This window comes from Grampus griseus (assembly GCF_964374135.1).
Source record: "Grampus griseus genome assembly, chromosome: 13".
NCBI lineage: Eukaryota > Metazoa > Chordata > Mammalia > Artiodactyla > Delphinidae > Grampus > Grampus griseus.
The window spans coordinates 32,780,257-32,802,746 of record NC_139007.1 but is presented as its reverse complement, the minus strand read 5'-3'; the positions used below and the strand labels follow the sequence as shown (position 1 = coordinate 32,802,746).

Here is a 22,490-nt window from a genome sequence, read left to right as displayed (position 1 = left end):
ACTGGAGGCAGACATGAAAAACAAAGGGAACTACAAACAGGCAGCCTGCAAAAAAGAGACCCCAAACACAGTAAATTAAGCAAAATGAGAAGTCAGAGAAACACACAGCAGATGAAGGAGCAAGGTAAAAACCCACCAGACCAAACAAATGAAGAGGAAATAAGCAGTCTACCTGAAAAATAATTCAGAGTAATGATAGTAAAGATGATCCAAGATCGTGGAAATAGAATGCAGAAAATACAAGAAAGGTTTAACAAGAACCTAGAAGAACTAAAGAGCAAACAAATAATGATGAAAACACAATAAATGAAATTAAAAATTCTCTACAAGGAATCAATAGCAGAATAACTGACACAGAAGAACGGATAAGTGACCTGGAAGATAAAATAGTGGAAATAACTACCGCAGAGCAGAAAAAAGAAAAAAGAATGAAAAGAATTGAGGACGGTCTTAGAGACCTCTGGGACAACATTAAACACACCAACATTCGAATTATTACAGGGGTCCCAGAAGAAGAAAGGGACTGAGAAAATATTTGAAGATATTATAGTTGAAAACTTCCCTAATAAGGGAAAGGAAATAGTCAAGAAAGTCTAGGAAGTGCAGTGAGTCCCATACAGGATAAATACAAGGAGAAACACGCCAAGGCACATATTAATAAACTATCAAAAATTAAATACAAAGAAAAAATATTAAAAGCAGAAAGGGGAAAACAACAAATAACATACAAGGGAATCCCCATAAGGTTAACAGCTGATCGTTCAGCAGAAACTCTGCAAGCCAGAAGGGAGCGGCAGGACATATTTAAAGCGATGAAAGGGGAAAAACCGACAACCAAGATTACCCTACCCAGCAAGGATCTCATTCAGATTTGATGGAGAAATTAAAACCTTAACAGACAAGCAAAAGCTAAGAGAATTCAGCACCACCAAACCAGTTTTACAACAAATGCTAAAGGAATTTCTCTAGGCAGGAGACACAAGCGAAGGAAAAGACCTACAAAAACAAACTCAAAACAATTAAGAAAATGGTAACAGGAACATATGTATCGAAAATTACCTTAAATGTAAATGGATTAAATGCTCCAAGCAAAAGACACAGACTGGATGAATGGATTCAAAAACAAGACCCATATATATGCTGTCTACAAGAGACCCACTTCAGACCTAGGGACACATCTCCTGAAAATGAGGAGATGGAAAAAGATATTCCATGCAAATGGAAATCAAAAGAAAGCTGGAGTAGCAATTCTTATATCACACAAAATAGACTTTAAAATAGACTATTACAAGAGACAACAAAGGACACTACATAACGATCAAGGGATCAATCTAAGAAGAAGATATAACAAGTGTAAATATTTATGCACCCAACACAGGAGCACCTCAGTACATAAGGCAAATGCTAACAGCCATAAAATGGGAAATCGACAATAACACAATCATAGTAGGGGACTTTAACACCCCACTTTCACCAATGGACAGATCATCCAAAATGAAAATAAATAAGGAAACACAGCTTTAAATGATACATTAAACAAGATGGACTTAATTGATATTTATAGATATTCCATCCCAAAACAACAGAATATACTTTCTTCTCAAGTGCTCATGGAACATCCTGCAGGATAGATTGTATCTTGGGTCAAATTAAGATACAAATCAAGCCTTGGTAAATTTAAGAAAATTGAAATCGAATCAAGCATGTTTTCTGACCTCAACCTATTGGACTAGATATCAATTACAGGAAAAATTCTGTAAAAAATACGAACACATGGAGGCTGAACAATACACTACTTAATAACCAAGTGATCACTGAAGAAATCAAAGTGGAAATCAAAAAATCCCTAGAAACAAATGATAATGAAAACACGATGACCCAAAACCTATGGGATGCAGGAAAAGCAGTTCTAAGGGGGAAGTTTATAAAAATACAATCCTACCTCAAGAAACATCTCAAATAAACAACCTAACCTTACACCTAAATCAATTAGAGAAACAAGAACCAAAAAATCCCAAAGTTAGCAGAAGGAAAGAAATCATAAAGATCAGATCAGAAATAAATGAAAAAGAAATGAAGGAAACAGTAGCAAAGATCAATAAAGCTAAAAGCTGGTTCTTTGAGAAGATAAACAAAATTGATAAATTATTAGCCAGATAAATCAAGAAAAAAAGGGAGAGGACTCAGATCAATAGAATTAGAAATGAAAAAGAAGTAACAACTGACACTGCAGAAATACAAAGGATCATGAGAGATTACTACAAGCAACTCTATGTCAATAAAATAGACAACCTGGAAGAAATGGACACATTCTTAGAAAAGCACAACCTTCCTAGACTGAACCAGGAAGAAATAAACAGACCAATCACAAGCACTGAAATTGTGACTGTGATTAAAAATCTTCCAACAAACAGAAGACCAGGACCAGATGCCTTTACAGGAGAATTCCATGAAACATTTAGAGAAGAGCTAACACCTATCCTTCTCAAACTCCAAAATATAGTAGAGGGAGGAACACTCCCAAACTCATTCTACGAGGCCACCATCACCCTGATACCAAAACCAGACAAAGATGTCACAAAGAAAGAAAACTACAGGCCAATATCACTGATTAACATAGATGCAAAACTCCTCAACAAAATACCAGCAAACAGAATCCATCAGCACATTAAAAGGATCATATACCATGATCAAGTGGGGTTTATCCCAGGAATGCAAGGATTCTTCAATATATACAAATCAATCAATGTGATAAACCATATTAACAAATTGAAGGAGAAAAACCATACGATCATCACAATAGAGGCAGAGAAACTTTTGACAAAATTCAACACCCATTTATGATAAAAACCCTCCAGAAAGTAGGCATAGAGGGAACTTACCTCAACATAATAAAGGCCATATAAGACAAACCCACAGCCAACATCATTCTCAAAGGTGAAAAACTGAAACCATTTCCTCTAAGATCAGGAACAAGACAAGGTTGTCCACTATCATCACTAGTATTTAACATAGTGTGGGAAGTTTTAGCCACAGCAATCAGAGAAGAAAAAGAAATAAAAGGAATCCAAATCGGAAAGGAAGAAATAAAGCTGTCACTGTTTGCAGATGACATGATACTATACATAGAAAATCCTAAAGATTCTACCAGAAAACTACTAGAGCTAATCAATGAATTTGGTAAAGTAGCAGGATACAAAACTAATGCACAGAAATCTCTTGCATTCCTATACACTAATGATGAAAAATATGAACGAGAAATTAAGGAAACACTCCCATTTAGCACTGCAACAAACAGAATAAAATACCTAGGAATAAACCTACGTAAGGAGACAAAGGACCTGTATGCAGAAAACTATAAGACACTGATGAAAGAAATTAAAGGAGATACAAACAGATGGAGAGATATACCATGTTCTTGGATTGGAAGAAGCAACATTGTGAAAGTAATGATACGACCCAAAGCTATCTACAGATTCAATGCAATCCCTATCAAACTACCAATGGCATTTTTCACAGAACTAGTACCAAAAAATTCACAATTTGTATGGAAACACAAAAGACCCTGAATAGCCTAAGCAATCTTGAGAAAGAAAAACGGAGCTGGACCGAATCAGGCTCCCAGACTTCAGACTATACTGCAAATCTACAGTAATCAAGACAGTATGGTACTGGCACACAAACAGAAATATAGATCAATGGAACAGGATAGAAAGCCCAGAGATAAAACCACACACATATTGTCACCTTATTTTTGATAAAGGGGGCAAGAATACAATGGAGAAAAGACCGCCTCTTCAATAAGTGGTGCTGGGATAACCAGACAGCTACATGTAAAAGAATGAAAGTAGAGCACTCCCTAACACCATACACAAAAATAAACTCAAAATGGATTAAAGACCTAAATGTAAGGCCAGACACTATAAAACTCTTAGAGGAAAACATAGGCAGAAGACTCTATGACCTAAATCACAGCAAGATCCTTTTCGACCCACCTCCTAGAGAAAGGGAAATAAAAACAAAAATAAACAAATGGGACCTAATGAAACTTCAAAGCTTTTGCACAGCAAAGGAAACCATAAACAAGATGAAAAGACAGCCCTCAGAATGGGAGAAAATATTTGCAAATGAAGCAACTGACAAAGGATTAATCTCCAAAATTTACAAGCATCTCATGCAGCTCAATATCATAAAAACAAACAACCCAATCCAAAAATGGGCAGAAAATCTAAATAGACATTTCTTCAAAGAAGATATATAGATTGCCAACAAACACATGAAAGGATGCTCAACATCACTAATCATTAGAGAAATGCAAATCCAAACTATAATGAGGTATCATCTCACAACAGTGAGAATGGTCATCATCAAAAAATCTACAAACAATAAATGCTGGAGAGAGTGTGGAGAAAAGGGAACCCTCTTGCACTGTTGGTGGGAATGTAAATTGATACAGCCACTATAGAGAACTGTACGTAGGTTCCTTAAAAAACTAAAAATAGAACTACCATATGACCCAGCAAACCCACTACTGGGCATATAACCTGAGAAAACCATAATTCAAAAAGACAGGTGAACCACAATGTTCATCGCAGCTCTATTTACAATAGCCAGGACATGGAAGCAACCTAAGTGTCCATCGACAGAGGAACGGATAAAGAATGTGTGACACATATATACAGGGGAATATTACTCAGCCATAAAAAGAAAAAAATTGAGTTACTGGTCGTGAGGTGAATGGACCTAGTGTCTGTCATACAGAGTGAAGTCAGTCAGAAAGAGAAAAACAAATACTGTATGCTAACACATATATATGGAATCTTTAAAAAAAAAAATGGTTCTGAAGAACCTAGGGGCAGGACAGGAATAAAGACGTATAGATAGAAAATGGACTTGAGGACACGGGGAGGTGGAAGGGTAAGCTGCGATGAAGTGAGAGAGTGGCATGGACATATATACACTACGAAATGTGAAATAGATACCTAGTGGGAAGCAGCCACATAGCACAGGGAGGTCAGCTCGGTGCTTTGTGACCACCTAGAGGGGGTGGGTTAGGGAGGGTGGGAGGGAGACACGAGAGAGGAGATATGCGGATATATGTATATGTATAGCTGATTCACTTTGTTATAAAGCAGAAACTAACACACCATTGTAAAGCAATTATACTCCAATAAAGATGTTAAAAAAAGAGCTCTCGCGTGTGCCATGTCTGGTTCCTCCAGCGTCGCCGCTATGAAGTAAGTGGTTCAACAACTCCGGCTGCAGGCTGGGCTCAACCGCGTGAAGGTTTCCCAGGCAGCTGCAGATTTGAAACAATTCTGTCTGCAGAATGCTCAACATGACCCCCTGCTGACTGGAGTATCTTCAAGTACAAATCCCTTCAGACCTCAGAAAGTCTGTTCCTTTTTGTAGTAAAATGAATCTTTGCAAGGTTTTTAAACCACTTTTCATAAACCGGTGAATATTCAAAGGAAAGCTAAATCTGAAGCCTGTACAAAAGCCTGTCTCTATAACATGTGCCATACTATACGAACTTCTACTTTTGTCAGTCTACCTCTCTGAATATTCATGGATTTCTGTTTCACAAGGGTAATTATTTTATATACACTGGTGGCAGCATACAATAAAATACTTAGTATAAAAAATAAAAAAGATGTTAAAAAAAATTTAATGTATCAATGTTTCTTAAAGTGTCACTAGACCAGCAGCATCATGATCCCTTGCTAACTTATTAGAAAAAAACTCTCAGGCCACATCCCACATGTACTAAATCAGACACTGGGAGTAAAGCCAGCAGGCAGCGTTTTAATACGTTTACCTAATGATTTTAATGCACACTAAAGTTTGAGAACTACTAGACTAGGTTATGCTTTTATAGGAAAAATCATCTCCCAAATCATAGCAATTTAACAGAACAAGATTTTATGTCGCCTAAAAGCAAAGTCTGCTGTAGATCTAACTAATTTCTCAAGGCAGCTTTCTTTGATATTTTGGGTCAGCATTTTGGGATACTTCAAACTTATAAGCACAATTGGTATGGCAAGGAATGAGTAAGCTGGAGAATTATGTGACGTGCAATTAAATGCTTCCATCCAGAAACGAGCAACACTACTGCTCACATTTCACCAACTAAAGCAGTCCACGTGGTCACACTAAAATTCAAGGATTAAGGACCGGGCTTCCCTGGTGGCGCAGTGGTTGCGAGTCCGCCTGCCGATGCAGGGGACACGGGTTCGTGCCCCAGTCCGGAAGGTCCCACATGCCGCGGAGCGGCTGGGCCCGTGAGCCATGGCCGCTGAGCCTGCGCGTCCGGAGCCTGTGCTCCGCAACGGGAGAGGCCACAACAGTGAGAGGCCCGTGTACCGCAAAAAAAAAAAAAAAAAAAAAAAAAATTAAGGACCTTCAATCTCCTGAGGTCTAGAAGTAGAGATAACCACATACTGGTAAACATTAGTAATGCATATCACAATTAGCTATGTTTCCTTTTCCAACTGCAAGTCCCTGAGTATAAACACAGAGTTACTGAGTAATAGGAGCTGGCCTAGAAATCTCCAGTTTTAACAGTAGCCCAGGAAATCCCATTATCTGATATCAATTAAATTTAAGAACCAGTGCTTTGGATTTTAATGTTAATATCTGTTATATAATTAACTTTGTTTTATCAAATGGAAGATGATTGAATTTACAGAAATGCAAATATTTATGACAAGTAAAATAATGTCTTTGGTTATTATAAGAAGGCAAGGAGAGGTGTCTATTAGGCTTTGTATCGTCATTAGCGTTTACTAGCCAAGGATAGATTTAATACATGTTTAATGTATTTATGCAAAAAAATTCATTTCTTGAGCTTCTTTTTGAATCACTGAAATATGAAGAGTAGACACTGTACCACCTCCAAATTGGAATAATTCTGAAATAATGATGTACAATTAGCCTGTCTAGAATTTGGGTGTTAACTGTTTCTTGCTTTCTCTAAATGTTTGCGTCTAGAGGACTCTGTCCCCAAATATTGTTTACATACCTTATATTAAAGCAAGATAAACATTTATACAATGTTCAGTAGGAAACAGAAAACTGTTTTAGAAGGCAGTCATGTTCACCTGATGTATAAAGAGTATCTAACCTAGGTTTTAATCCATTCAGGATCTCAATTTTTAAAAAAGTGTTTCTGATACTGAACCAATTTATTTTTAATCAAGTATCCAATAAATGATCTATTACATCTTGCAGAAATGAATATATGTTAGATTTATTTCTTTTCTTCTTTCCCTGAAGTCTTGTCTCCGTTAAAAATGAATCCTATCACTATTTTATGGGTGAATGCTATGGACCATAATCACTACTAAGTAATTCATATAAAAATGAGCCTCTATGTGGAAAAGTCTCTACACTGAGTTATTTTTAAAGAAATGACATTACTATTGCAACGAAGTAATGGAACATATACATATATAACCATATATGTACATCTATACATAAACACATATACACATATAAAATAATGACAGATGTCACAAAAATCTCCTTCAATTTTCAGTTTCTTAAAAAATCCTTCTCCAAACTAAAACAAAAAAAAAAAAACTGCCTTACTTAGAATTCTTTATCTCTTTCTCCCTTGGTTATTTTTTACCTTCTTGCTTTTTATCTGAAATACTCTTCCTTCAGAACTCCCACGACATATTTCCTCAGCTCATTCAAGTCCTAGCTCAAATTTCGCCTTCTAAATAAGGTCTCTTCTAATAACAATCCAACTTAATATTGCAGTACTCCCTCCTTGTACTCCTTATATGCCTCCCTTGCTTTATTTCTCTCCATAACACTTATCACATTTGATGCTATATATATATATTTATTTTGTTATTGTTTATCACTCTACACTAGAATGCAAACTCCACAAGGCAAAGAATTTTTGTCTGTTTTGTTCACTCTTGTACTTCCAGTACCTAGAACAGCGATGACACATAGTAAATGTTTGATAATTACTTGTGAACGAAATAAAGAAATAAGTTATTAAAAAAACAAAGGAAGAAGCAAATAAATGGAGGAATTAATTATAAAATATTTAGAGCTCTTAGGTTCAGGAAATCATCACCTCTGCTAAATGGGTCATGTGAGCATGCTGAAAATTGTACTCTAAAATTGATGATGAACTATTTTATCAACTAAACTCTTGCATCATACAAAGAATAGAAATACCAACTCATACAGGTAGAAGTCAGGGAAGGTTACTTCACAAGTTTACTTTGTAAGAATATTTTAAGGTACATCTGAAGGTGGTGAACAGATCACCAAATGAGAAGGGCATAACAAGCTGAGAGAACGAATTGTGCACAGCAAAGAAACTTGAGATAGCAGAGCATGATTGGTAATGGAGAACTACAATTATTCAAGGAAAGCTGTAGCATAAATATTGAGAGAGGAAATACCAGGGAAATAAAATCAAAGGGGCACGAGAGTGCCAATGATGAAGGCTGCATGTGTCATGCTGAAGAACTAGAACTCATTCTTCCAAGAACTGAGGAACCGCCAAACAGCTTTAAGCCTGGGCATGACATCACCACATTGTCATTTCTAAAAACACCATTTTGTCTGCATCAGAGACATGAACTTAAATAGGGTAGAGGGCAGAACATGGTCTAGGTGGTTTACGATAAAGATGTTAACTAAAACAGATGGTAGGGATGGAGGACAGAAGTAAATTTGAGAAATGTGAGATAAAAATGAGAAGTATTAAGCGATCCGTTGGAAATGAGGGAAGAGAGAAAGACAAGAATCTAGAATGACCACTAGGAATCTAGCTGGGCAACTGGATAAAGAGGGAAAGCCAGGAGAAAAAGCAAGTTTTGGAATAAAGGTGATGAGTTTGGCTTTTGTTATGCTGGGTGAGATGTGCCTGTGGGACATCCAAATAAAGATGATCAGTGGGTGGCTGAATCTCTGAGTCTGTCACTTGCTAGAAGCAACTGAAGATGTCCAGCAGTGAGTCTACAACATACAGGCAGAGAAAGGCATGAGTCAGATGGAAGGCTTTAGGGACAGTGAGGTAAACAAGTAGAAAACAAGAAGCCTGGGAATAAAACCTGAACAGCATCAGCTTTTAAGGAACAGAGAAAGAAAAAAGAGTTTAAGAATATGAGAAGGGGAAAAAATGGCTGAAAAGGACACAACAAGGAGAGAATGATGGCACAGAGGCCAAACAAGGAGAGTTTTAGTCTTTCACTGAAGAAGGGAGTAGTCAAAATTGTCAAGAGCATCAGAGAGATAATTTAAGTACTATCGTTCCCCTACACTGCATAGAGGAGACAGAGAAGACCAGGAAAAGGCTAAGGGAAAAGTAGTTACCAGAATGCTCACGCCAACATGTTCCAGATTTAAATATAGAAAACTGGCAGTGTTTGGTCATCACCAGGGAATTATTCTCACTTTATGATTTTTTTCTTTCCCAACAAAGGCAAATACTACTGATCATTGAAGTCTGGCACAAGTCCTGCTTCTTCTATTTCTTTATATATGTATTTATTTCACTATCTGCAGAAATATGAATTGTATGATTGTTGTGGATTAAAAATTTTATTTTTGTCTTTTAGGGTTGGCAATATTTTAAAGATTTTAAAACTTAGAGAAATAATTAGTTCTATGAATATGTTTAAAAATACTGTCGAGTAATCAAAATTTAAGTAATAATATTACAAATAATTTTGAGGCTTGCTTAAATGGAAATAAAGAACCTATGTCCATGCAAAACCAACATGGTGGAAACACTAATACACCAAGCTATGTAATCAAATATATCCTAATAATTAGGTTTAACTCATAATTGCTAATTGTATTTCCACTTGGAATTAGAGAACTTGAAGCTATTTCCACTTGGGATTAGAGAATTTGAAGCTTTGCACTTAGAACATATAACATATAATCATCTTAGATCCAAATTACCCCACTCCTTTAAATAAAATTAAAATTATTTGGTTATATGTTTTATAACACAAAAGTTGTTATATTATTCAAAAGTTAGTATCTTCTAGAAATATATTTTTTCACATCAACTTCTATTGAATTATTTTAGTTATCCTATTTAAATATAGGTGCAAAATAAAATAAAATAATTTTTTACTCTTACTAACTCCAAAAGCACACACAGATGTATCTAGAACATAGTCTATAAATAGAATTCATTCAAGTTAATAAAGTTAGTAAAGAAATCATTTTCGCCCTGGCCTTTTTTTCTTTTTCGTACCATGGAAATTAATCAAAACTAAGTTTGTTAAATATTAATATCTAAAAGAAAATACTGATTTTCCTTCATTAATTAAAAAAAAATCTACATTCTCTCCCCTAAATTCTTACCATGTCTATATTCATCTCCACGACTGCCTACCACTGGCATAACTCTGAATTTTCTTGACCTACCGTGACCTAGTTTTTTGTCAATTGTCTTCATTTCCTCATATCACAAAGGAGTCCAAATGGAGAGCAGAGAAAAATGCCACTGGGAGCATTATATGCCCATACTAAATTCCTACTTTTCAAGATGGATTTCCACCTCCAACACCACTGGATGATTCTGAGGTGCTTCAAGATTAATGTGTTAAGAACCAGATTTATTATACCCTTTCCCACATGTCTTTTTCTTGTTTTCCTTTTTAGTAAATGTGCCATTGATGAGTAATCCAGACCAGAAACATAGAGGTCATCCTTACTGTCTCTGTCTCCATCACTTCTCCACTTATTTACTTACTAAGTCCTACAATTTGTATCTCCTAAATTTTCCTAGAATTCTCTGCTTCAAAATCATTCTATCAAATCCTCTTTAATTGAGACTATTATCTTGTTTTCAACTTGACTAATTCAGAAATTCTCTTGCTTCTGGTCTTGTCCTATGCCTTACCATATCTCAATAGCCTCAATGCATTCTCCACACTGGTGTCAGAGAACATTTACCAAAATCGTTCTGATTGCGTCATTCCTGTTCTTAAAGTAAAATAATGACAACAAAATGAACCGAATCAAAACACAATAACTACCATTATATCATGGTATTTAACAAAGTGGTTTCTGCAGTTTACTGCCTTGGGTCAAAACCCAGACCTTCCATCTACTTGCTATGAAAGCTTGGGCAAATTATCTCAACTCTCTGCACCTAAATAGTCTCATATTTTAAAAAGTGGGACCAATAACGATTCCTTTTTCTTAGAGTATAGTAAGGAATAAATGGCACATAGCACATGCCATTTCTATTATTGAGAGTTTTAAGCTCCTACTATGTGGGCACCATGAGGCACTCTGCATATCTCACTCATCATGACAACAATCCCCTGATGTATATACATTATCTTCAATTTACAAATGTGTCAACTCAAGTTTTTAAAGTCAAACAACTTGCTGAAAATTACACAACAGAGCCAGGATTTCAACCCATAGTCCAGTCAGTGAATATCCCTCTCTCTATACTCTTTTTTGATTTCCTAGGAAAGGAACTGAATGGGTGTATGTCCATCCCTGAGGCACTCAATGGTGGTCTGGAAAGCAGGTTAACATCATGCAAACATGACTGGTACTGCTGTAACATGCAGATTCCAGGGCAAAGGAGCTAGTAAAAAGCTCTTTTTTATTTCTCCTACGTTGGCCTTTTATACATTCTCCCTCATCCTTCCTCAGTTTCCTTGTTTCTGATGATCAGTCGTAATGAAGTGCCTGTCGTTGCCTGACAAACCAGCTCTCAGGCATCCTCACATTTTCACGTGTTACACCCTTATGCCCCTTCTCTAGTTGAAGCATTTCTACTTGTCCTTTATGATAACTTAATGATAATGGCATCCTCTCCAAAACTCTCCTCTGCCTTTACCAGGCAGTTTTAAAACCTTCCCTCCCCTAAATTCTTTTCGTGTCTCTATTCATCTCCTAAGCTGCCACAATATTTTTTTCTTGTCTCTCTCTGCACTTGATACACTATAATAGTATCCTTCTCACATGTTCTATCTCCCCCTCACTCAACTTTGAGCACATGGAGACAAAGTTTTACCTATAATACTGTCCCTTGTGCTGAACATAGCACCTGGTATACAGAAGATGCTTGATAATGATTGTTCAAACAAGTAAATGAGTAAATATATTTTAATTGCTCTTAACATATAAGCACAATTCACTCCAGATATCTTATAAAATTTTTGAAATGATTATTGTTGAATCTATTTACTCAATGGCGAGTACGAAAGAGCTACCTAACCTAAAATGACCTCTGACAGATTACTTAATCCATTGGAGCTTCTTCATCTAAACACTGGATATAATAATACCTTTTTATGCATTCATTCCTTCAATATTTATTTAGGTATTTCCATGAGCCAGGTAATACCTAGGTGCCAACGATAGAATAGTGGGCAGCCTTACGGTCCATCCTATTCAGATGTGTATTTGATTGAGTGGAAAAGTCAGCCAAGAAAAGTCATTCATAGTGTGATGAATGTTCTCATAGGGGATGGTCATGGGAGTACTGCAGTGCTATGGGGATATGTTGAGGGAGACCTATTCCGGGCTTGGGAGCTGGGGGTCAGGACAGTCTTTCTTTGTGACATGTGAGCCAGATGGTATGAATGTGTGTGTGTGTGCAAATACACATGTGCATGTGTGTGGGTGCTTAGTGGGGAGGAGGAGTTGGGGTCAGAATGAGAGAAACAGGTGGACTGGACAGTATTTTCGGAACCTGAAAGAAATTTAATGGCTCAATTTGAAAGACATAAGTGAGGGATTTAGACTCAAATATCATTGGAGAGGTACAGGGACTAGATGAAGTCAGGTCTTGTAAGCCTTCCAAAAAAGTTTTAACTTTATCCTTAGAGCAAGAGAAACTATTAATAGGACAATGGGTCAGAATTGCATTTTTAAAAATTACTTTAACTGCAGTGTGGAGACTGGATTAGTAGAGAGACTGTTAGTAATAATCCAGGTGAAAGATTTTGACTTAAGAATTAGTTAGAAAGCATGAAAGAAATGAACAGATTTGAGAGTTCATAGAGATATAGAATTAACAACCATTAGAGCTTGATTGTGGGACTGAAGAAAGGTAGGAATCAAGGAAGATGTTCAAGTTTCTGCCTTGGGCTGCTGGTGGGCAGAAAAGCCAGTAACTGGAGGAAGCAAGGATAGTGAAGTGTTAACCTGTTTCCCTAGAATTGTTTTGTTTCTATATAATTGTTTTGAAGATTAAGTGTAATAGTTTATATGATAGCAACTACCTCGATGCCTAGTGCACCATAGCTACTTTCTGTAATCATTTCAATTTCCTTCTTCTCTTTTCCAAAGTTGTACCAGTAATTTAGTAGCAAAACTGGGCCTAGACTCCCAGGCTTTTGTTTACCAGTCCAGAGTTCTTTGTTAATGGACTGCTGATCTATAAACAAAGATGAAACATAGGAATTTTAAAGCAAATATTCACAACTTATCCTGGAATTGCTTACAAGCTGACAGCTATCCAACTTATTTTTAGTTTATGTTTAAAATGAATCATATGTTCCAAAATGACTGACAGAAACACAGTTTTGTTTCTGAAGCCAATTCTTTTCCATCATTTTGGACATCATTCAGAGGTATAACAGACTTTCAGGGTGTTTAAAAGCATTCATCCACGACAACAACAAATGCTAATTATCATAAAAAATAAACAGGTCCTGTTAACATCGTTCTAAGAATTTCTCCTACTCCAGCACTATACTTCATCTACCATCCCATCTGTTTTGTGGGTGGGAACGAAGACTGGATGAAAGTATAATTATCATGTATCAAACTGGACTACACAACAAAATAGAAATGAATATAAATGGGAGGAACAGCATACATAATAAATCTGGAAAGGAAAAAAGAAACATATATAAAATGCATACTGCATCATGCAGTAAACAGCAGATACACAAATTCATAATGAAGTTATTAATGTTTATCTCACTGGGTATGAGGTGGATTTCTCTCCCATTTCAGTTCACAGTCCTAGCTGTCATCAGATTTTCTCCCACATGATCAAATAGTCATCTTCTTCACTTGGGAAGTTTACAAATTCTCTCTGTTAAGTTCTGTTATTAAAATTCCACCTTGAGGGCTTCCCTGGTGGCACAGTGGTTGAGAGTCCACCTGCTGATGCAGGGGACGCGGGTTCGTGCCCCGGTCTGGGAAGATCCCACATGCCGCGGAGGGGCTGGGCCCGTGAGCCATGGCCGCTGAGCCTGCGCGTCCGGAGCCTGTGCTCCGCAACGGGAGAGGCCACAACAGTGAGAGGCCTGTGTTCCGCAAAAAAAAAAAAAATTCCACCTTGAGACTTTTAAACATATCCAAAATTACAAAAAAAAAAAAAAAAAAAAAAAAAGCCTACTTCTATATATTTATGAATTCATTTCAAAGACAATCTTCTTAGAGTCAGTTCTATCCCCTAAAAAATCAAGAATAGCAAAGTTCTAAAAGTGTGTTAAATTAAAAGTAAATTAAAAGGCCAGTTACAAATGCAATTATTTCATTACAAATAATATTAAAAACATGAACAACCACATATCCCTGAATAGAAACTAGAAGCTCAAGAGGGGCCTGGAGTTTGTTTCTTTTACTGGCATATACTTACACCTGGTACTGTCCCTGGAATGTAGCAGGGGCTTAATCAATGTTTGTTGAATTAAATATTGCATAAAATGGAGCATTAACATGCTTTTTTCCCCTCAGAGGATTTTTAAGGCATACCTACTCTATGAATAATTCTGTAATGACTCCAGGTTAGCATTCATATTTAAATAATCAAAGACTTTTAGAATATCCAAGTATTGATGTCACCTTCAAGTGACAGTAATGGTGAAGTTTCTTTTAAATATTAGCTTAAACTATTTTTTTTTTTTTGGTGGTACGCGGGCCTCTCATCGCCGCGGCCTCTCCTGTTGCGGAGCACAGCCTCCGGACACGCAGGCTCAGCGGCCATGGCTCACGGGCCCTGCCGCTCCGCGGCATGTGGGATCTTCCCGGACCGGGACACGAACCCGCGTCCCCTGCATCGGCAGGTGGACTCCCAACCACTGCGCCACCAGGGAAGCCCTAGCTTAAACTATTTTAATAAATGTAATCTTAGGTCAAGTCTCTGTTAAAAGTATATACATCTAATTAACTATTTCTCTATTTAAATTTGTCTCAATGATATAAATATTTAGAATATTATTCAAAGCAAAAGATCAACTACATATGAAACATTACTTCACCGAACTATGATGTGACCTTGATCACAAATCCCATTATCTCTTTATTCAGTCACTCAAGAACAACATATGTGAAGTAAAAATGTCAAATACATATACACACAAACAGAATAATGAGGAAATGTGGTATATCATAAATATTTTGAACATTTGCCAAATTTCTTTCTACTATGAGGAGTTTTAAGATAATAAGAAATAAATATATAATATCACATGTATAACATACATATATATGTATAACATATATGTGTGTATATATACCATGTTTATGTGCATATACATATGAGGATATGTGATATTTAGTGAGGATTCACCTGAATTATATCAGAAGAGAAAGGAGAAGTAAATAAACTATGGATTCATGCATGTGTATTCATATTTGTATATTTCTATATATGACCATCCATAAACATAAGTGGACCATTTTGTAACTGAGCATACCCTGGAGTATCACATTACGCACCCTCAGAGAAACCATTCACACAGAACCTGCCATTCATAATTTGACATACAGAACTTTACCAATGATGGAAAAGTAATTATTTGGAATATAACAATGCAATAAATTTAACAGGTCTAATTTAAGCTTAAAAACACATCAAAGGTACTCAGGTTATTTACATTATTTTTCCAACCCTGTAACTCCCTGTTCTCTGTTCTCTTGGGAGAGCTCCTATCTGTCAATTTGCAAATGGTCAATTTTATTGGCAAAGGGACTAATTTCTGCACGTAGTTCTAAATACTACATTTATAAACAAAGTGAGCTCCTGGTGTATTTGGGGAGAATTTAAATTCAAATGAATTTCAATTTTAATGTAAACATAAAGGTATAGTGAAATGTTCTAGAATAAAATATTTTAAAATTCTAACTTAAAGAGCACTATTTAGACTAGTGATAAACATCTTAATGTGAAATTCCTTATCACTAAGTAATAATCAAAATAGTATGCAGTTCCTTTACCAATATAACTTCCAAGGAAATTAATACTTTATTTTTATTGTTTACGTTCTTATATTTCTCTGAGACTTGTTTTTATCTGATACCTGAAAATAACCATTCATATATAAAAATAATAACATACATTAAAACAAGAAAGCACAGACCACCTCTAGCCAGCAAATATTCATCTAAAGACATGGAAATAAATACAACTTAGTAAATACTATTTTCCAAGTCCCTAAGCTATATCTACATATGAACAGTTCCAAAAACTCAGAGTATTTCAATAGGTACTTTAACGTGCTATCCAGATATAAAGGTTATTACTTTTCACACACATTCTTTGCACATAAACAGCTATAGAAAATGTTAAGGCCAAAGTCTGAATTTCTTTTTTTTTTTCCTGGATTTCTTGATAAGCTTCAGTGACAGCAAGTTATGAGGCTTTACTCTGGGAAACTACCCTGAAATTAGTAGAAAAATTCTTTGAATGAATATTTCAATATTATATTTCACATTATCTCTATTCTTCATCCAATACTATGGCTCACAGTAACATCCTTCCTAGAACAAAAGTGCTTATTTTACAAATATAGAAAAAAAAGTGTATGATTTTTTCTTTGTTTGGACATATGAAATTAGTGTTAATGTTTCATTTCAAATGTTTTCCTTCCCTTAATTAAAAAAAAAAACACAAGAAAAGAACAAAAACAAACAAACAAAAAGAATACAGTAAGAATCTCGAATAAGTTTCAGAAAATTACCTATATTTAAAGCATAGCTGCAAAGGCTACTGATTTTTCTTACCAGTGCTGTCATCATAGACAACTGTGACAGTTTTCCACTTGAAGAACTGCACCAAGTCCAAAATGGCACGGCTGAGTGAAGAGAAGTCTGGGTAGAGACTGACATAGAAGGAATCTTTGTTGTCTGACACCTGGTGCTTCCAGCGGGTCTGGATGTGGGGAACCCCCAGAGCATTGCAGATAGACTGCACTGCATTTGCTGAAGAGCTGTGTGAAGGCCCGAAGATGGCAGCCACCCCAAGAGACAGCTGATCACAGGCTGAAGAGGAGATAGAAGTCTGTCAATAATGAGAGGAGAGATGCCAGTGTGCCAATATTACCACATTATTATTGTTAACCCAAAGGCATCATCTTGAAGGAAGATTTGTCTTTAATATAACATCTGCATCTAGCTGATTTTACATTTTGTCTAACTCCAAACATTTTCAGTTTGTTACAAGGGAAACTCACCTAGACACCTACAGCTCAATGTTCAAATAATTCTACAAATAATGTCAAGGGAGGAGAGGAGGAAGGAGAAAAAGGGGGAATATTCTAGGATTTAAGGGGAGAGTGTTCATTTTGGAAGAATACTTCCTATCGGGGAATAGTGTTCTTTCCCAAATTCACTGGTCATTCTCTACAATTTCAAATTCTTAATCAGAAGCCATTTATCTTCCACTGCCCATCCAAAAAGCTATGGCTACACATAGCTAAGTATCTGCAAATATCTGATGATATAGGTCAAGCGGTGCATACAAACACCCATACAAAACCTGACATGAGTCATAGAGGGTGATTTCATGGGGATTAATCTCATTGAGTAGGAAGAACATCAAAGTATGTAATTAAATAGATAAGTATTTAATCATCTTTATGTATTTGGCTTTTGGATACTATAAGTCTTCTATATTGTACTGAATTACTTTTTTTAAGTTTATATTGGGTTGGCCAAAAAGTTCATTTGGGTTTTTCTGTAACATTGTATGGAAAAACCCTGAACGAACTTTTTGACCAGTCCAATATTTACTTGTAGAAAAGTTTACTCACATCAATAATAATTACAGTAATTAAGAGAGACATAATTAAATCAGAAGGTATTCAGACGGGAACAGAAAGACTGTGACGGGACTTGAATTTCTATAAGGTACACTAAAGCAACTGGCAAGTTCGGGTCTAGAAAGTCAATAGTTATTGGAAACATGAAACTCATCTTTAAATATTTGAAGATCTGGCCTGTGAAAGAGGCTAAAGTTTGTTTCATTTGACTGGAAAAGGAAGAATTAGGGCAAATGTTTAGAAGTTTCTCACAAATTTTGATACAATTTAAGGGAAGTAAGAAATGTTCAAAAGTGGAAGTTTGCTCCAAGAGGCAATGTTTTGTATATCCCTGCAAATATTTCAATATGACTAAGGAGAATTGTTATTGGGATTTAGGGATCAATTAGGTGTTCAGATTTAATCCCTCACAAATAGTTTGTGATTCTACTGTGCAAAATTTTCTGATATTTTCCTTCAGAGATTTTGCCACATAAAATACAATGTGATGGATGGATTCTTAAGCATAGAGATATTTAATAAATTTTAGTTGGAAAAAAAAGTTTACACTTTCTTCAAAAAGTCAATATGATATAAATAAACAATTTTTGAATATATAGATTCTTACTTTTAAAATAATGATTAGAATTCTAAATCAGTAGAAAGGTTAGAGCCTAAAGTTTTTCACTCACACAGGTTTTAATTCACATACATTGAAAATAAAAGATCTTCCTTCTCCAGATTTTTGACAAGTCACAAATCAAGAAAGTTAAAAACCACTGTATTAGTTTACATAGAACTTTTTGAAGTGTGTTCAAATAAGAAATAGAGTTTTCAGGTATCGGAGGAGTCACTTAAAAGCAATGTATGATTCAAATAATAATTCAAGCTCTAGTGCATCAAAGTTTATTTATGGAGCAAAACAATATTATCTACTAAAAGTATAAGACCATATATCACTGAAAATGTTTACATTTAGACATTTAACATATATTCTTGCCTTGGAAAAATTACTTTTTAAAAAATTTTAAGAATGTCCAAATTTATTATTTGTTATTTTGTAATTAGTCATAAATATCAGTATTACATATATATTTATTGAGGCCCCCATAGGATTCAAAAACTATGTTAGATCTCTCTTTTTTATTATCTTTTATATATTGCTGTGCCCTCCAACCAGCAACAGGTTGACAAGAAAGAGCTTCACAAGACAAGTTCCAAACCTCGACATCCACCCTTTTAAACAACTCACAAAGAAACTTATTCATACACTTACTTGAGCTTTTTCAGCTTCAGGCCAAAGTCACTTAAGGAACTGGATTCCCAATAGATTTTTAATGGGTGACAAAATTTGTAAATCCTTTTTAATATTTTGAAAACGAAATGAGTTTACCACCTCATAATTTTGCTAAGATATTCGCAAGATAGTAAGCTGTTTGTTGTTAGAACATTCTAGTCCACTTTTTTTTTATGTTGCTACTTTGAAGTACCATAAGAAATCTATTAATACTTTATTTATACTGCACTCATATTCCATATTCTTTGGTCTAAATTATTTCATTTGAGACAGAGCTTCTTCTTCCTAATGGAAATAATCATGAACTATGTCAATAATCAAATGCACTTGTCTTGCAGTTAATGACTTATTTTGCAATTATGATGACAAATGTAGTATTTCACAATAACCTTTACCCTTTTTTTCAGCCTTCAAAACCTTTCATCACCCTGACATGGTTCTGAAATGTGGGAACTTATTTTTATTCATAAAGATATGAATTCAAAGGGCAAGCAGAACATGGGTTTTGATAAAAACATGTAAGCTGGGGGAAAAGAAGGATACTTTCATCTCAAGAAATATTGTACCGTATTAACTGCCATTAATATTAATGAGTTTAGAAGAAATCTGTATCAAGTTAGAATTATAAATAATTATGTACATTTCTATGAATGTAAGGTAGCTAATAAAACAATAATTGGCATTACAGAAAAGCAAACATTGTTTTAAAAATATGAATTTAGAACAAATGCTTTCTAAGTCCACTCCTTTGAGAATATCTACTTTATGAAATTTAATTTCTGTTACATGAATCCTAAACATGCAAAAGAAAAGATCACCTGCTTAGACAAAGTAAGCCTATGAAAACATCTCTCAAAACATATTTATTACTAAAACTGTTTGGTTAAAATAATGCCTCGATAATAGTTTCTCTATTACCTTCTTTCATATAGGTATTAAAGTCACATGCCAAAAATTGTATTTCTATTCTTCTATTTAAAACACAGTTTTACAAAATAATAAAATAAATAAAATTCATAAGGTATTTTTATTATTTCTTCATATAATCCAGTTTTCATATCATTAGCCATTTATTTTCAGTCACCAAAAGAAACATCAAGTGGTTCAAAAATGGGCATAGACTATACACAAATGAAACGTTGTTCAAATTTTTCCAATTAAGGTTAGACTGACTTTTTGAAGTCACTTGGAACCACAGAACTTTCAAGGTAGTCAGAAAATTGAGACCACAGTAATAGAGTGGAATTGACATATAATGCAAATAAAAATGTAAACATTGATTGTAAAACTTCGTAAAATCCACAGATGGTATTGTTTTATTTTAGAAAATTCTTAAAATAGGAATAGTTTAGTAGCAAAACAAAAGGATTAATGGGGAAAAAAAAATTTCACTATCCCAGACTTCACTGCATTTCATGTTATAAGCAATTGTTTTCAGTAGGTAATCATATCACTTTACCTTCCCTGATAAAATTTATGTGTAGTTTGAAAAGAAACATTTGCATGAAAATATTCCTAATGACTTATTAATTACTTTAGGGATTAAGAAATCTCTTAAGAATAGCTGAAAATTTGAATTCCAGAAAACATACAGTTAAATATCTATCAATTACCTTTCTTGGATGCTTCAAAACTGTCATAGAGGTTTATCTTCTGGGTGTCATAGGTTAGGGTGGTATTGGGCAACAAGGTTCTGTTTCTGTTGATTGTGTTCACAGCAAATCTGAACGCAAGCTCCTCGGCTCCCATTGGGCCAGATTCCACATATTCAAAAATACCACCTGGCAGATAAAAAAAATAATCACACAGTTCTTACAAGACAGAGAAAATCTGGGAAGGTTTCTGTACTTTTATGTATGTATTTGTGCACTTACGCGTGTGTGTGTGTGTTTGAGTGATTTGTCTAAGTACATGAAGTTTGTGCTTACATTTTCTATGAATTTGAATATTTGGTATGTGCCCTTTAAGATAAATCCACACTGGCAAAATTTCTTTGATACTGCTACCAAAATTTACCATGATTTGAATATGATTTTGCCTTTTTATTTAGCAATTGCTTCTTTTAGGGCCTAGGTATATATAGATCTTGCCTTAAGTACTGAACATTAACCCTCAAAATTTTGCACACAGTTAGAAAATAATCAATCCTCTATATTGATATAAAGCTATAAAGTTAACATTGGGAAAACTGTATTAAATTTGTCTCTATTAATTCAGAAATCAGAATTCTTTTGCATAATTTTTACGGCACTTACCATGTTAAAAGCCCAAAATACTTATTCACTTGCAAATTCCAGCATCTTACTTGCAAGAAAAAAGGACGAAGTAGCATTTTTCTATTTGTTTTACTCTAAATCCTTTTTCAAAAACCACTTGACATTTTTGAAAGATAACTCTCCCAAACAGTGCAAATCCCTTAGTCAGTGAATAACACTGCAGCATATAATTTTGGCCATACAATGTAGACTATAATTTAAAGACACGTCCTTTCCATTTGTCACCTTCCACCAGCTGTGCCTCAGTCCAGTTCCCTCATTCGTGTCCCAGCCTTGACATCATCACTCTCTTTTCAGTTATAAGTGACCTAACTGGGACCTTTGTCTCCAACAGAATCTCTTCCTTATTGCTGCTTTGGTGAATGGAATGAAAAAGGGAGCACCTGAAAGCTGACACTCTCCAACCTCTGTCCTTAGGAAACCAGAACATTAAAATTAAAGAACGTTTATTTTTCTCCCTTTCAAATTTCACACCATGTGCTCTCAGCACCATCATTCACATATTAAACTCCCCTGAATAGGGCATTTCCACAGCTTGCAATCCATACCTCATCAAAAATCTTTTGACACATGAATGTCAGGTGACTACACTATCAGCAAACTACCTATTCTAAATTAGTAAGAAGTCATGGTATAGTAATAATTCCTCTAAATGTGAAGAATTAGGACTCAGAATTCTGATACCACAGTGATTGGAAAAATTTATATTCAGGAAGCATTGGAAATTTGTCATTTTACACAGTATTAGTTAGAAATATTTCTCTTATTTTTTCAACTAATTTGATGGTGTAGTTACAGAAACAATCAACCGTGTGAAATTGTACTCCAAATATGTGTAAAATCTTTGGTGACTTATGCTAAGCAGAAGGATATTAAGCATTTACATGCCTAATGGGTGTCAAGAACAAAATTAGATGTCTTATATACGTG

General features: G+C 35.1%; 1 protein-coding gene and 1 pseudogene across 3 annotated transcripts in view; one reads left to right on the top strand and one right to left on the bottom strand.

Annotated features, from left to right (window-relative positions):
* Nucleotides 1-22,490, bottom strand: part of GRIK2 (glutamate ionotropic receptor kainate type subunit 2) — a gene marked incomplete at both ends in the record, with an annotated part of 636,473 nt that overhangs the window by 376,274 nt on the left and 237,709 nt on the right. For both annotated transcript variants that reach the window (XM_082668692.1, XM_082668693.1), the window contains 2 exons: nt 16,972-17,229; nt 20,898-21,065. In XM_082668692.1, the coding sequence (XP_082524818.1) occupies nt 16,972-17,229; nt 20,898-21,065 (426 nt within the window). The remainder of the gene's footprint in view (nt 1-16,971; nt 17,230-20,897; nt 21,066-22,490) is intronic.
* On the top strand, nt 5,206-5,612 carry LOC309831470 (guanine nucleotide-binding protein G(I)/G(S)/G(O) subunit gamma-5-like; annotated as a pseudogene). The gene has a single exon. The product of its transcript is annotated as a guanine nucleotide-binding protein G(I)/G(S)/G(O) subunit gamma-5-like (transcript).